The sequence below is a fragment of the Oncorhynchus tshawytscha genome, linkage group LG16, assembly GCF_018296145.1.
Source record: "Oncorhynchus tshawytscha isolate Ot180627B linkage group LG16, Otsh_v2.0, whole genome shotgun sequence".
NCBI classification, from domain to species: Eukaryota; Metazoa; Chordata; class Actinopteri; order Salmoniformes; family Salmonidae; genus Oncorhynchus; species Oncorhynchus tshawytscha.
Window position 1 is genome coordinate 87,066,626 of NC_056444.1, and position 12,461 is coordinate 87,079,086.

Here is a 12,461-nt window from a genome sequence, read left to right on the forward strand (position 1 = left end):
AGACTGGTTACCTGGGTAACGGCCCACTGTGCTGCAGCGATGGCTGTACTGGCGACTGTAGCAGCACTCACTCTACTGCCATCTGTCAGGAACACATCACTGGGGAGATGAAGGGAGGTTAGAGAGGGGAGAGAGGGAGGGGGAGGGGGAGAGAGAGAGAGAGAGGGGGAGAGAGAGGGGAAGGGGGAGAGAGGGGGAGAGAAAGAGAGAGAGGGGGAGAGAGAGGGGAAGGGGGAGAGAGGGAGGGGAGGGGGAGAGAGAGAGGGGGGAGAGAGGGGAAGGGGGAGAGAGGGGGAGAGAAAGAGGAAGGGGGAGAGAGAGGGGAAGGGGGAGAGAGGTTGAGAGAGAAGAGGGAAAGGGATGGAGAGAGGGTGGGGTTGAGAGAAAGAAATCATTTAAAAAATCAAGCCCAAAACCTATTTCAACTGTAACAGTATGGGCCATAGATTAAAGTCAGTCAGGGACTAAAAAACAATGGAGAATCTGTTTCTGGGAGACCATAAGGTCATCTGTCTGTCTGTCTGTCTGTCTGTCTGTCTGTCTGTCTGTCTGTCTGTCTGTCTGTCTGTGTATACAGAGCCTTCAGAAAGTATTCACACCCCTTGACTTTGTCCACATATTGTTGTTTTCTGAACTAAACATTTATTAATTTGAGATGTTTTGTCCCTGGACTTCACCAGTGGCGGTTGGTGCTGTTTTAGATAAGGGAGGATGGTACATATTTAATGAGCATGTCCTGATTTCTATTACAACATATTGAATGACTGTCCTTCATATTCCATTCAGCCAGTTCAATGTAACATCGATAGTGCCACGTTCGTTATAAGGATTGGACCAAGGCGCAGCGAGGTATGCGTACATTATTTTATTTAACTGAATGAACACTGAACAAACTAACAAAATAACAAAACGAAAAGCTATACAAATGAGTGCTGACAGGCAACTACACATAGACAAGAACCCACAACAGAAAGTGGGAAACAGGGCTGCCTAAATATGATCCCCAATCAGAGACAACGATAAACAGCTGCCTCTGATTGGGAACCATATCAGGCCAACATAGAAACACAAAACCACCAGACCTACAACAACCCTAGACATACAACACTAGAGTACCCACCCTAGTCACACCCTGACCTAACCAAAATATTTAGAAAAACAGAGATATCTAAGGTCAGGGCGTGACAGATAGGTTTAAGATACTACATGAAACTCAAATGTTCCCTGTACCCATCATGAGGTTGCTACAACCTGGCCTACGAATGAACGTTTACAATGTAAGTACACACAGGTCGAGAGACAAGTTGGAGTGACAGACAGTGGTGACAGAGGTGTCACTCAAGGTGACAGAGGTGTCACTCAAGGTGACAGACTGGTGACAGAGGTGTCACTCAAGGTGACAGACAGTGATGACAGAGGTGTCAATCAAGGTGACAGAGGTGTCACTCAAGGTGACAGAGGTGTCACTCAAGGTGACAGACTGGTGACAGAGGTGTCACTCAAGGTGACAGACAGTGATGACAGAGGTGTCAATCAAGGTGACAGAGGTGTCACTCAAGGTGACAGACTGGTGACAGAGGTGTCACTCAAGGTGACAGACAGTGGTGACAGAGGTGTCACTCAAGGTGACAGACAGTGGTGACAGAGGTGTCACTCAAGGTGACAGACAGTGATGACAGAGGTGTCACTCAAGGTGACAGAGGTGTCACTCAAGGTGACAGACTGGTGACAGAGGTGTCACTCAAGGTGACAGACAGTGGTGACAGAGGTGTCACTCAAGGTGAAAGACAGTGGTGACAGAGGTGTCACTCAAGGTGAAAGACAGTGGTGACAGAGGTGTCACTCAAGGTGACAGACAGTGGTGACAGAGGTGTCACTCTAGGTGACAAACAGTGACACATTCAATACCGCCTTGGACACTCTGGCCTGCATCTATCAGACATAGGGTGTAATCTTTAATCCAACAGTTGGGTGTAATCGTTAGTCCAGCAGTTGGGTGTAATCTTTAGTCCAACAGTTGGGTGTAATCATTAGTCCAACAGTTGGGTGTAATCATTAGTCCAACAGTTGGGTGTAATCATTAGTCCAACAGTTGGGTGTAATCATTAGTCCAACAGTTGGGTGTAATCGTTAGTCCAACAGTTGGGTGTAATCGTTAGTCCAACAGTTGGGTGTAATAATTAGTCCAACAGTTGGGTGTAATTGGGTGTAATCGTTAATCCAACAGTTGGGTGTAATCGTTAGTCCAGCAGTTGGGTGTAATCGTTAGTCCAACAGTTGGGTGTAATAATTAGTCCAACAGTTGGGTGTAATCGTTAATCCAACAGTTGGGTGTAATCGTTAGTCCAGCAGTTGGGTGTAATCATTAGTCCAACAGTTGGGTGTAATCGTTAGTCCAACAGTTGGGTGTAATCATTAGTCCAACAGTTGGGTGTAATCATTAGTCCAACAGTTGGGTGTAATCGTTAGTCCAACAGTTGGGTGGAATCATTAGTCCAACAGTTGGGTGTAATCATTAGTCCAACAGTTGGGTGTAATCATTAGTCCAACAGTTGGGTGTAATCATTAGTCCAACAGTTGGGTGTAATCATTAGTCCAACAGTTGGGTGTAATCATTAGTCCAACAGTTGGGTGTAAGCATTAGTCCAACAGTTGGGTGTAATCATTAGTCCAACAGTTGCAAACGAGAGTTTTTATTGGACTAATTCAGGTATGTTTATCCCTGTTTCGTTCCGTTTGCTTCCGTTTAAAGTGTTTTTCAACAGAATCGGCGGAATGAATACACCCCTGATTACAAGCAAACACAGAACGAACAGCCACAAACAAACAGCATGATCACGTTGCTTGTTGTACATAATTCCTTCTCGCATCTACACTCTCTCTTCCACCCATCTTTCCCTTCCCTTGTGGACACAAAACAACAGCTTCCTTTGACCAGGGAAAAAACCTTGGCAAGCCAAACTTATCAAGGCTCTGGTAGGGAGCACTCCAGTCCATTAAGTCTCTGGTAGGGAGCACTCCAGTCCATTAAGTCTCTGGTAGGGAACACTCCAGTCCATTAAGTCTCTGGTAGGGAACACTCCAGCCCATTAAGTCTCTGGTAGGGAGCACTCCAGTCCATTAAGTCTCTGGTAGGGAGCACTCCAGTCCACTAAGTCTCTGGTAGGGAGAACTCCAGTCCATTAAGTCTCTGGTAGGGAGCACTCCAGCCCATTAAGTCTCTGGTAGGGAGCACTCCAGTCCATTAAGTCTCTGGTAGGGAGCACTCCAGTCCATTAAGTCTCTGGTAGGGAACACTCCAGTCCATTAAGTCTCTGGTAGGGAACACTCCAGTCCATTAAGTCTCTGGTAGGGAACACTCCAGTCCATTAAGTCTCTGGTAGGGAACACTCCAGTCCATTAAGTCTCTGGTAGGGAGCACTCCAGTCCATTAAGTCTCTGGTAGGGAACACTCCAGTCCATTAAGTCTCTGGTAGGGAACACTCCAGTCCATTAAGTCTCTGGTAGGGAGCACTCCAGTCCATTAAGTCTCTGGTAGGGAGCACTCCAGTCCATTAAGTCTCTGGTAGGGAACACTCCAGTCCATTAAGTCTCTGGTAGGGAGCACTCCAGTCCATTAAGTCTCTGGTAGGGAACACTCCAGTCCATTAAGTCTCTGGTAGGGAACACTCCAGTCCATGAAGTCTCTGGTAGGGAGCACTCCAGTCCATTAAGTCTCTGGTAGGGAGCACTACAGTCCATTAAGTCTCTGGTAGGGAACACTCCAGTCCATTAAGACTCTGGTAGGGACTGGGAACACTCCAGTCCATTAAGTCTCTGGTTGGGACTGGGAACACTCCAGTCCATTAAGTCTCTGCTAGGGAGCACTCCAGTCCATTAAGTCTCTGGTAGGCAGCACTCCAGTCCATTAAGTCTCTGGTTGGGACTGGGAACACTCCATTCCATTAAGTCTCTGGTTGGGACTGGGAACACTCCAGTCCATTAAGTCTCTGGTTGGGACTGGGAACACTCCAGTCCATTAAGGCTCTGGTAGGGAGCACTCCAGTCCATTAAGTCTCTGGTTGGGACTGGGAACACTCCAGTCCATTAAGGCTCTGGTAGGGAACACTCCAGTCCATTAAGTCTCTGGTTGGGACTGGGAACACTCCAGTCCATTAAGGCTCTGGTAGGGAGCACTCCAGTCCATTAAGTCTCTGGTAGGGAACACTCCAGTCCATTAAGTCTCTGGTAGGGAGCACTCCAGTCCATTAAGTCTCTGGTTGGGAACACTCCAGTCCATTAAGGCTCTGGTAAGGGAGCACTCCAGTCCATTAAGTCTCTGGTCCAGTCCATTAAGGGAAACACTCCAGTCCATTAAGTCTCTGGTAGGGAGCACTCCAGTCCATTAAGTCTCTGGTAAGGAGCACTCCAGTCCATTAAGTCTCTCTGGGACTAGGGAACACTCCAGTCCATTAAGGCTCTGGTAGGGAGCACTCAAGTCCATTAAGTCTCTGGTAGGGAACACTCCAGTCCATTAAGTCTCTGGTAGGGAGCACTCCAGTCCATTAAGTCTCTGGTTGGGACTGGGAACACTCCAGTCCATTAAGTCTCTGGTAGGGAGCACTCCAGTCCATTAAGTCTCTGGTTGGGAACACTCCAGTCCATTAAGTCTCTGGTAGGGAGCACTCCAGTCCATTAAGTCTCTGGTTGGGACTGGGAACACTCCAGTCCATTAAGTCTCTGGTTGGGACTGGGAACACTCCAGTCCATTAAGGCTCTGGTAGGGAGCACTCCAGTCCATTAAGTCTCTGGTAGGGAACACTCCAGTCCATTAAGTCTCTGGTAGGGAGCACTCCAGTCCATTAAGTCTCTGGTTGGGAACACTCCAGTCCATTAAGGCTCTGGTAAGGAGCACTCCAGTCCATTAAGTCTCTGGTTGGGAACACTCCAGTCCATTAAGTCTCTGGTGGAGCACTCCAGAGCACTCCAGTCCATTAAGTCTCTGGTAGTAAGGAGCACTCCAGTCCATTAAGTCTCTGGTAGGGAACACTCCAGTCCATTAAGGCTCTGGTAGGGAGCACTCCAGTCCATTAAGTCTCTGGTAGGGAACACTCCAGTCCATTAAGGCTCTGGTAGGGAGCACTCAAGTCCATTAAGTCTCTGGTAGGGAACACTCCAGTCCATTAAGTCTCTGGTACGGAGCACTCCAGTCCATTAAGTCTCTGGTTGGGAACACTCCAGTCCATTAAGTCTCTTGTAGGGAGCACTCCAGTCCATTAAGTCTCTGGTTGGGACTGGGAACACTCCATTCCATTAAGTCTCTGGTTGGGACTGGGAACACTCCAGTCCATCAAGTCTCTGGTTGGGACTGGGAACACTCCAGTCCATTAAGGCTCTGGTATGGAGCACTCCAGTCCATTAAGTCTCTGGTTGGGACTGGGAACACTCCAGTCCATTAAGGCTCTTGTAGGGAACACTCCAGTCCATTAAGTCTCTGGTTGGGAACACTCCAGTCCATTAAGGTCCATTAAGGCTCTGGTACACTCCAGTCCATTAAGTCTCTGGTAGGGAGCACTCCAGTCCATTAAGTCTCTGGTAGGGAACACTCCAGTCCATTAAGTCTCTGGTAGGGAGCACTCCAGTCCATTAAGTCTCTGGTAGGGAAACACTCCAGTCCATTAAGTCTCTGGTAGGGAGCACTCCAGTCCATTAAGTCTCTGGTAGGGAACACTCCAGTCCATTAAGTCTCTGGTAGGGAGCACTCCAGTCCATTAAGTCTCTGGTAGGGAACACTCCAGTCCATTAAGGCTCTGGTAGGGAGCACTCCAGTCCATTAAGTCTCTGGTAGGGAACACTCCAGTCCATTAAGTCTCTGGTTGGGACTGGGAACACTCCAGTCCATTAAGTCTCTGTTTGGGACTGGGAGGGACTGGGAACACTTCCAGTCCATTAAGTCTCTGGTTGGGAACACTCCAGTCCATTAAGTCTCTGGTAAGGAGCACTCCAGTCCATTAAGTCTCTGGTTGGGAACACTTAAGTCCAGTCCATTAAGTCTCTGGTAGGGAGCACTCCAGTCCATTAAGTCTCTGGTAATTAAGGGTTGGGACTGCACTTCCAGTCCATTAAGTCTCTGGTTGGGAACACTCCAGTCCATTAAGTCTCTGGTAGGGAACACTCCAGTCCATTAAGTCTCTGGTGGTTGGGACTGGGAACACTCCAGTCCATTAAGTCTCTGGTAAGGGAGCACTCCAGTCCATTAAGTCTCTGGTTGGGAACACTCCAGTCCATTAAGTCCATCTCTCTGGTAGGGAGCACTCCAGTCCATTAAGTCTCTGGTTGGGACTGGGAACACTCCATTCCATTAAGTCTCTGGTAGGGAACGCTCCAGTCCATTAAGTCTCTGGTAGGGAACATTCCAGTCCATTAAGTCTCTGGTTGGGACTGGGAACACTCCAGTCCATTAAGTCTCTGGTAGGGACTGGGAACACTCCAGTCCATTAAGTCTCTGGTAGGGACTGGGAACACTCCAGTCCATTAAGTCTCTGGTAGGGACTGGGAACACTCCAGTCCATCAAGTCTCTGGTTGGGACTGGGAACACTCCAACCCATTAAGTCTCTGGTTGGGAGCACTACAGTCCATCAAGTCTCTGGTTGGGAACACTACAGCCCATTAAGTCTCTGGTTGGGAGCACTACCGTCCATTAAGTCTCTGGTTGGGAGCACTCCAGCCCATTAAATCTCTGGTTGGGAGCACTACAGCCCATTAAGTCTCTGGTTGGGACTCCATTAAGGGAACACTCCAGTCCATTAAGTCTCTGGTTGGGAGCACTACCAGTCCATTAAGTCTCTGGTTGGGAACACTACCAGCCCATTAAGTCTCTGGTTAGGGAGCACTACCAGTCCATTAAGTCTCTGGTCTCTGGGAGCACTCCAGTCCATTAAGTCTCTGGTTGGGAGCATTAAGTCTCTGGTTGGGAGCACTACAGTCCATTAAGTCTCTGGTTGAGAGCACTACAGCCCATTAAGTCTCTGGTTGGGAACACTACCGCCCATTAAGTCTCTGGTTGGGAACACTCCAGTCCATTAAGTCTCTGGTTGGGACTGGGAACACTCCAGTCCATTTAGTCTCTGGTTGGGACTGGGAACACTCCAGTCCATTAAGGCTCTGGTAGGGAGCACTCCAGTCCATTAAGTCTCTGGTAGGGAACACTCCAGTCCATTAAGTCTCTGGTAGGGAGCACTCCAGTCCATTAAGTCTCTGGTTGGGAACACTCCAGTCCATTAAGGCTCTGGTAAGGGTTGGGACTCCAGTCCATTAAGTCTCTGGTTGGGAACACTCCAGTCCATTAAGTCTCTGGTAGGGAGCACTCCAGTCCATTAAGTCTCTGGTTGGGAGCACTCCAGTCCATTAAGTCTCTGGTAGGGAACACTCCAGTCCATTAAGGCTCTGGTAGGGAGCACTCAAGTCCATTAAGTCTCTGGTAGGGAACACTCCAGTCCATTAAGTCTCTGGTACGGAGCACTCCAGTCCATTAAGTCTCTGGTTGGGAACACTCCAGTCCATTAAGTCTCTTGTAGGGAGCACTCCAGTCCATTAAGTCTCTGGTTGGGACTGGGAACACTCCATTCCATTAAGTCTCTGGTTGGGATTAAGTCTCTGGGAACACTCCAGTCCATTAAGTCTCTGGTTGGGACACTGGGAACACTCCAGTCCATTAAGTCTCTGGTTGGGACTGGGAACACTCCAGTCCATTAAGTCTCTGGTTGGGACTGGGAACACTCCAGTCCATTAAGTCTCTGGTTGGGACTCCAGTCCATTAAGTCTCTGGTAGGGAACACTCCAGTCCATTAAGTCTCTGGTAGGGAGCACTCCAGTCCATTAAGTCTCTGGTTGAACACTCCAGTCCATTAAGTCTCTGGTAGGGAGCACTCCAGTCCATTAAGTCTCTGGTTGGGAACACTCCAGTCCATTAAGTCTCTGGTAGGGAGCACTCCAGTCCATTAAGTCTCTGGTAGGGAACACTCCAGTCCATTAAGTCTCTGGTAGGGAGCACTCCAGTCCATTAAGTCTCTGGTAGGGAACACTCCAGTCCATTAAGTCTCTGGTGGGCTCTGGGAACACTCCAGGGAACACTCCAGTCCATTAAGTCTCTGTTTGGGACTGGGAGCATTCCAGTCCATTAAGTCTCTGGTTGGGAACACTCCAGTCTATTAAGGCTCTGGTAAGGAGCACTCCAGTCCATTAAGTCTCTGGTTGGGAACACTCCAGTCCATTAAGTCTCTGGTAGGGAGCACTCCAGTCCATTAAGTCTCTGGTAAGGAGCACTTCAGTCCATTAAGTCTCTGGTTGGGAACACTCCAGTCCATTAAGTCTCTGGTAGGGAACACTCCAGTCCATTAAGCCTCTGGTTGGGACTGGGAGCACTCCAGTCCATTAAGTCTCTGGTAAGGAGCATTCCAGTCCATTAAGTCTCTGGTTGGGAACACTCCAGTCCATTAAGTCTCTGGTAGGGAGCACTCCAGTCCATTAAGTCTCTGGTTGGGACTGGGAACACTCCAGTCCATTAAGTCTCTGGTAACACTCCAGGGACTGGGAACACTCCAGTCCATTAAGTCTCTGGTAGGGACTGGGAACACTCCAGTCCATCAAGTCTCTGGTTGGGACTGGGAACACTCCAACCCATTAAGTCTCTGGTTGGGAACACTACAGTCCATTAAGTCTCTGGTTGGGAACACTCCAGTCCATTAAGTCTCTGGTAGGGACACACTCGCCCATTAAGTCTCTGGTTGGGAGCACTACAGCCCATTAAGTCTCTGGTTGGGAGCACTACAGCCCATTAAGTCTCTGGTTGGGACTGGGAACACTCCAACCCATTAAGTCTCTGGTTGGGCACTACAGTCCATCAAGTCTCTGGTTGGGAACACTACCATCAAGTCTCTGGTTGGGAACACTACAGCCCATTAAGTCTCTGGTTGGGAGCACTACCGCCCATTAAGTCTCTGGTTAGGAACACTACCGCCCATTAAGTCACTACCGCCCATTAAGTCTCTGGTTGGGAGCACTACAGTCCATCAAGTCTCTGGTTGGGAACACTACAGCCCATTAAGTCTCTGGTTGGGAGCACTACAGCCCATTAAGTCTCTGGTTGGGAACACTACTGCCCATTAAGTCTCTGGTTGGGAACACTCCAGTCCATTAAGTCTCTGGTTGGGACTGGGAACACTCCAGTCCATTAAGTCTCTGGTTGGGACTGGGAACACTCCAGTCCATTAAGTCTCTGGTAGGGAACACTCCAGTCCATCAAGTCTCTGGTTGGGAACACTCCAGTCCATCAAGTCTCTGGTTGGGAACACTCCAGTCCATTAAGTCTCTGGTAGGGAACACTCCAGTCCATTAAGTCTCTGGTAGGGAACACTCCAGTCCATCAAGTCTCTGGTTGGGAACACTACCGCCCATTAAGTCTCTGGTTGGGCGCACTACCGCCCATTAAGTCTCTGGTTGGGAGCACTACAGCCCATTAAGTCTCTGGTTGGGAGCACTACAGCCCATTAAGTCTCTGGTTGGGAGCACTACAGTCCATTAAGTCTGGTTGGGAGCACTACCGCCCATTAAGTCTCTGGTTGGGAGCACTACAGCCTATTAAGTCTCTGGTTGGGAACACTACAGTCCATTAAGTCTCTGGTTGGGAACACTACAGTCCATTAAGTCTCTGGTTGGGAGCACTACAGCCCATTAAGTCTCTGGTAAGGAGCACTACAGCCCATTAAGTCTCTGGTAAGGAGCACTACAGCCCATTAAGTCTCTGGTTGGGAACACTCCAGTCCATTAAGTCTCTGGTAGGGAACACTCCAGTCCATTAAGTCTCTGGTTGGGACTGGGAACACTCCAGTCCATTAAGTCTCTGGTTGGGACTGGGAAGACTCCAGTCCATTAAGTCTCTGGTAGGGAACACTACAGCCCATTAAGTCTCTGTTTGGGACTGGGAACACTCCAGTCCATTAAGTCTCTGGTAGAGAACACTCCAGTCCATTAAGTCTCTGGTTGGGACCGGTGTATCTCCTAAACAGGATTTTGGATCAGATGTGTATGAACCCATTGTTTCAGAGGGGTTCGTGTCTCTGCAGAGTGGAGATGCTGTTAAGTAGCTGGTGAAGATACTGTGAGACACTGGGGCAGGCCAGTCCTTCCTTCTGGAGGGTTGTTTTGCCTTTGTCTGACACTTCAGCAACGGGTTACAGTGTTTTAGAACAAGGCGTGGAAATGGTTTGCATGAAAGTGATTTTGTATAATGTGGAACTCAAGTCTAATTTTGTGATTCCGTCGTCATTGGAGTGAGGTGATTGGCTGGAGGGAAGGTCGTGCCAAATCCTGTCGTTTGTAAGGAACCTAGAGTAGAGGAACCTGATGGGTTATCAGAAAAGTACCCAAGAGTGTTCCCGGCATGTGCCGTTACATGTGCTATGTCTAAGAAAGTTGCCGGGAACAAGTCTAGTGTTGAGGAGGATGTCAGCGATCCCAACATTGTCGATCTTTTCGAGACATTTATGGGTGATTCTGATTTCCCTAACCCTCCTTCAATGGAGAGTTGACCTCTCCATAGAAAACCCCAAAGGTGAGTTAGTTTGTAGGACCGCTGAAGGAAGAGAGGGTTCCTACAGTTGACACTCTGATACCTAGGAAGCAGCTGGTTGTGGAACAGAGTAAATAGGTTTCCCTCTCCCCTTTTTTTATGCTAAGCAATGTCCAGAGGAGGAGTTTGATGAAGTTAGTGTGGGTTACTTTGACAAATATTTTCTGGCAACGGGGGCCTCCTTGGAGATGTTAAACCTGTACCGGATACAGACTAGAAACAGATCAGTTCCGGAGATGCATGTGCCTTCGTCCTCTGTTCTGTTTCCCTCTCGGTGGCTTCTACCTCGGGTTCAGATCTTCCCCCTCATCAGACCGTGAGGTTGTCTAAGACCCTGGCCCATTCATCATCCACAATGAATACTATAGCTGGCTCGGGTCCATCGGGCCCCACCACCCATTGGTCCTCGAGGGGTTTGCGAAACCACTCGAGGTGAAAGAACACCCGGACCTCCTCATTGCACCAGCTGTTGTCATCGGAAGTTCTATGGTAAGAAACATCATGGTTCCCGTGGGAAAAAACTGTGCTATCCTGGAGCACGAGTACAGGACATCACAAGGCAGCTTCCGACAGTTCTACGACAGCTGCCGGGAGCTGACGCTGTCGTAGCCCATGTGGGGTTAAACCACATTAGAAGGGCTGGCTCAGAACTTCCCGAAAATACATTTTTAAAGAACTGATTCTAGCACTGAAAGACTCCAAAAAGTGGCCAATCATTTCAGGTCCGGTACCATCGTTGGACCACGAGTGTGAAAGATTCAGCAGGCTACTGGCATTACACACCTGGCTAAAAGATTACTGTAGCTTTGTTGGAATCACTTTTATAGATAACTTTGACACCTTCTGGAAACAGGAATGATGGAGTCCATCCGAATCATCTTGGCTCGTGGACTCTGTCCACACATTTCAAGGCTGCATTGAGACAATGACTTATCAATGACCTAAGCCCAGCTCAGTTAATCCCTACCATTGTGCCACTGAGTTGTCATAATGCTTCAGCACATTCTACATTATCCCAGTGGTGTTGGCAGACACAATATAAGAAGCTGCAGTAATCATGTGCCTATGAACCAGAGTTATACTGTTAACACTGAGGTGTGCCCAAGTCAGAAGTTCACTGTGTGCAGCTCATCAACTCAAACATAAACAACATGAGCATGTCTACTTCTGCTAACCTTCCCAGTAAAGCAATAAAAACTATGAAGCATCCCAGAAAAGTGTACAACAACAAAAAATAGCCCACATTAACATTACCTTTGATTATACAGTGGCAGCAATACATGGTTATTACATCTACAGAAAAGACAGAAATGCCAAAGGTGGAGGTGCTGCTGTTTATATTCAGAACCACATTCCTGTAAAGCTTAGAGAGGATCTCATGTTAAATACTGTTGAAGTAATATGGCTACAGGTTCATCTGCCTCAACCTAAAGTCCATTCTTGAGGGAAGCTGCTATAGACCACCAAATGCTAACAGTCAGTATCTGGATAATATGTGTGAAATACTTGATAATGTACAGTTGAAGTCAGAGGTTTTACATACACCTTAGCCAAATACATTTAAACTCAGTTTTTCACAATTCCTGACATTTAATCCTAGTAAAAATTCCCTGTCTTGGGTCAGTTTATTTTAAGAATGAGAAATGTTGGAATAATAGTAGAGAGAGTTCAGCAATTATTTATTTCATCACATTCCCAGTGGGTCAGAAGTTTACATACACTAATTTAGTATTTGGTAGCATTGCCTTTAAATAGTTTAACTTGGGTCAAACGTTTTGGGTAGTCAGTTGAAGTCGGAAGTTTACATACACTTAGGTTGGAGTCATTAAAACTCATTTTTCAACCACTCCA

General features: G+C 47.9%; 1 protein-coding gene across 1 annotated transcript in view; it reads right to left on the reverse strand.

Moving 5' to 3' along the window:
• Nucleotides 1–12,461, reverse strand: part of LOC112267325 (RNA-binding protein 10) — a 61,204-nt gene that overhangs the window by 18,864 nt on the left and 29,879 nt on the right. Inside the window, exon 9 of the mRNA XM_042299852.1 lies at nt 12–99. Within this exon, the coding sequence (XP_042155786.1) occupies nt 12–99 (88 nt within the window). The remainder of the gene's footprint in view (nt 1–11; nt 100–12,461) is intronic.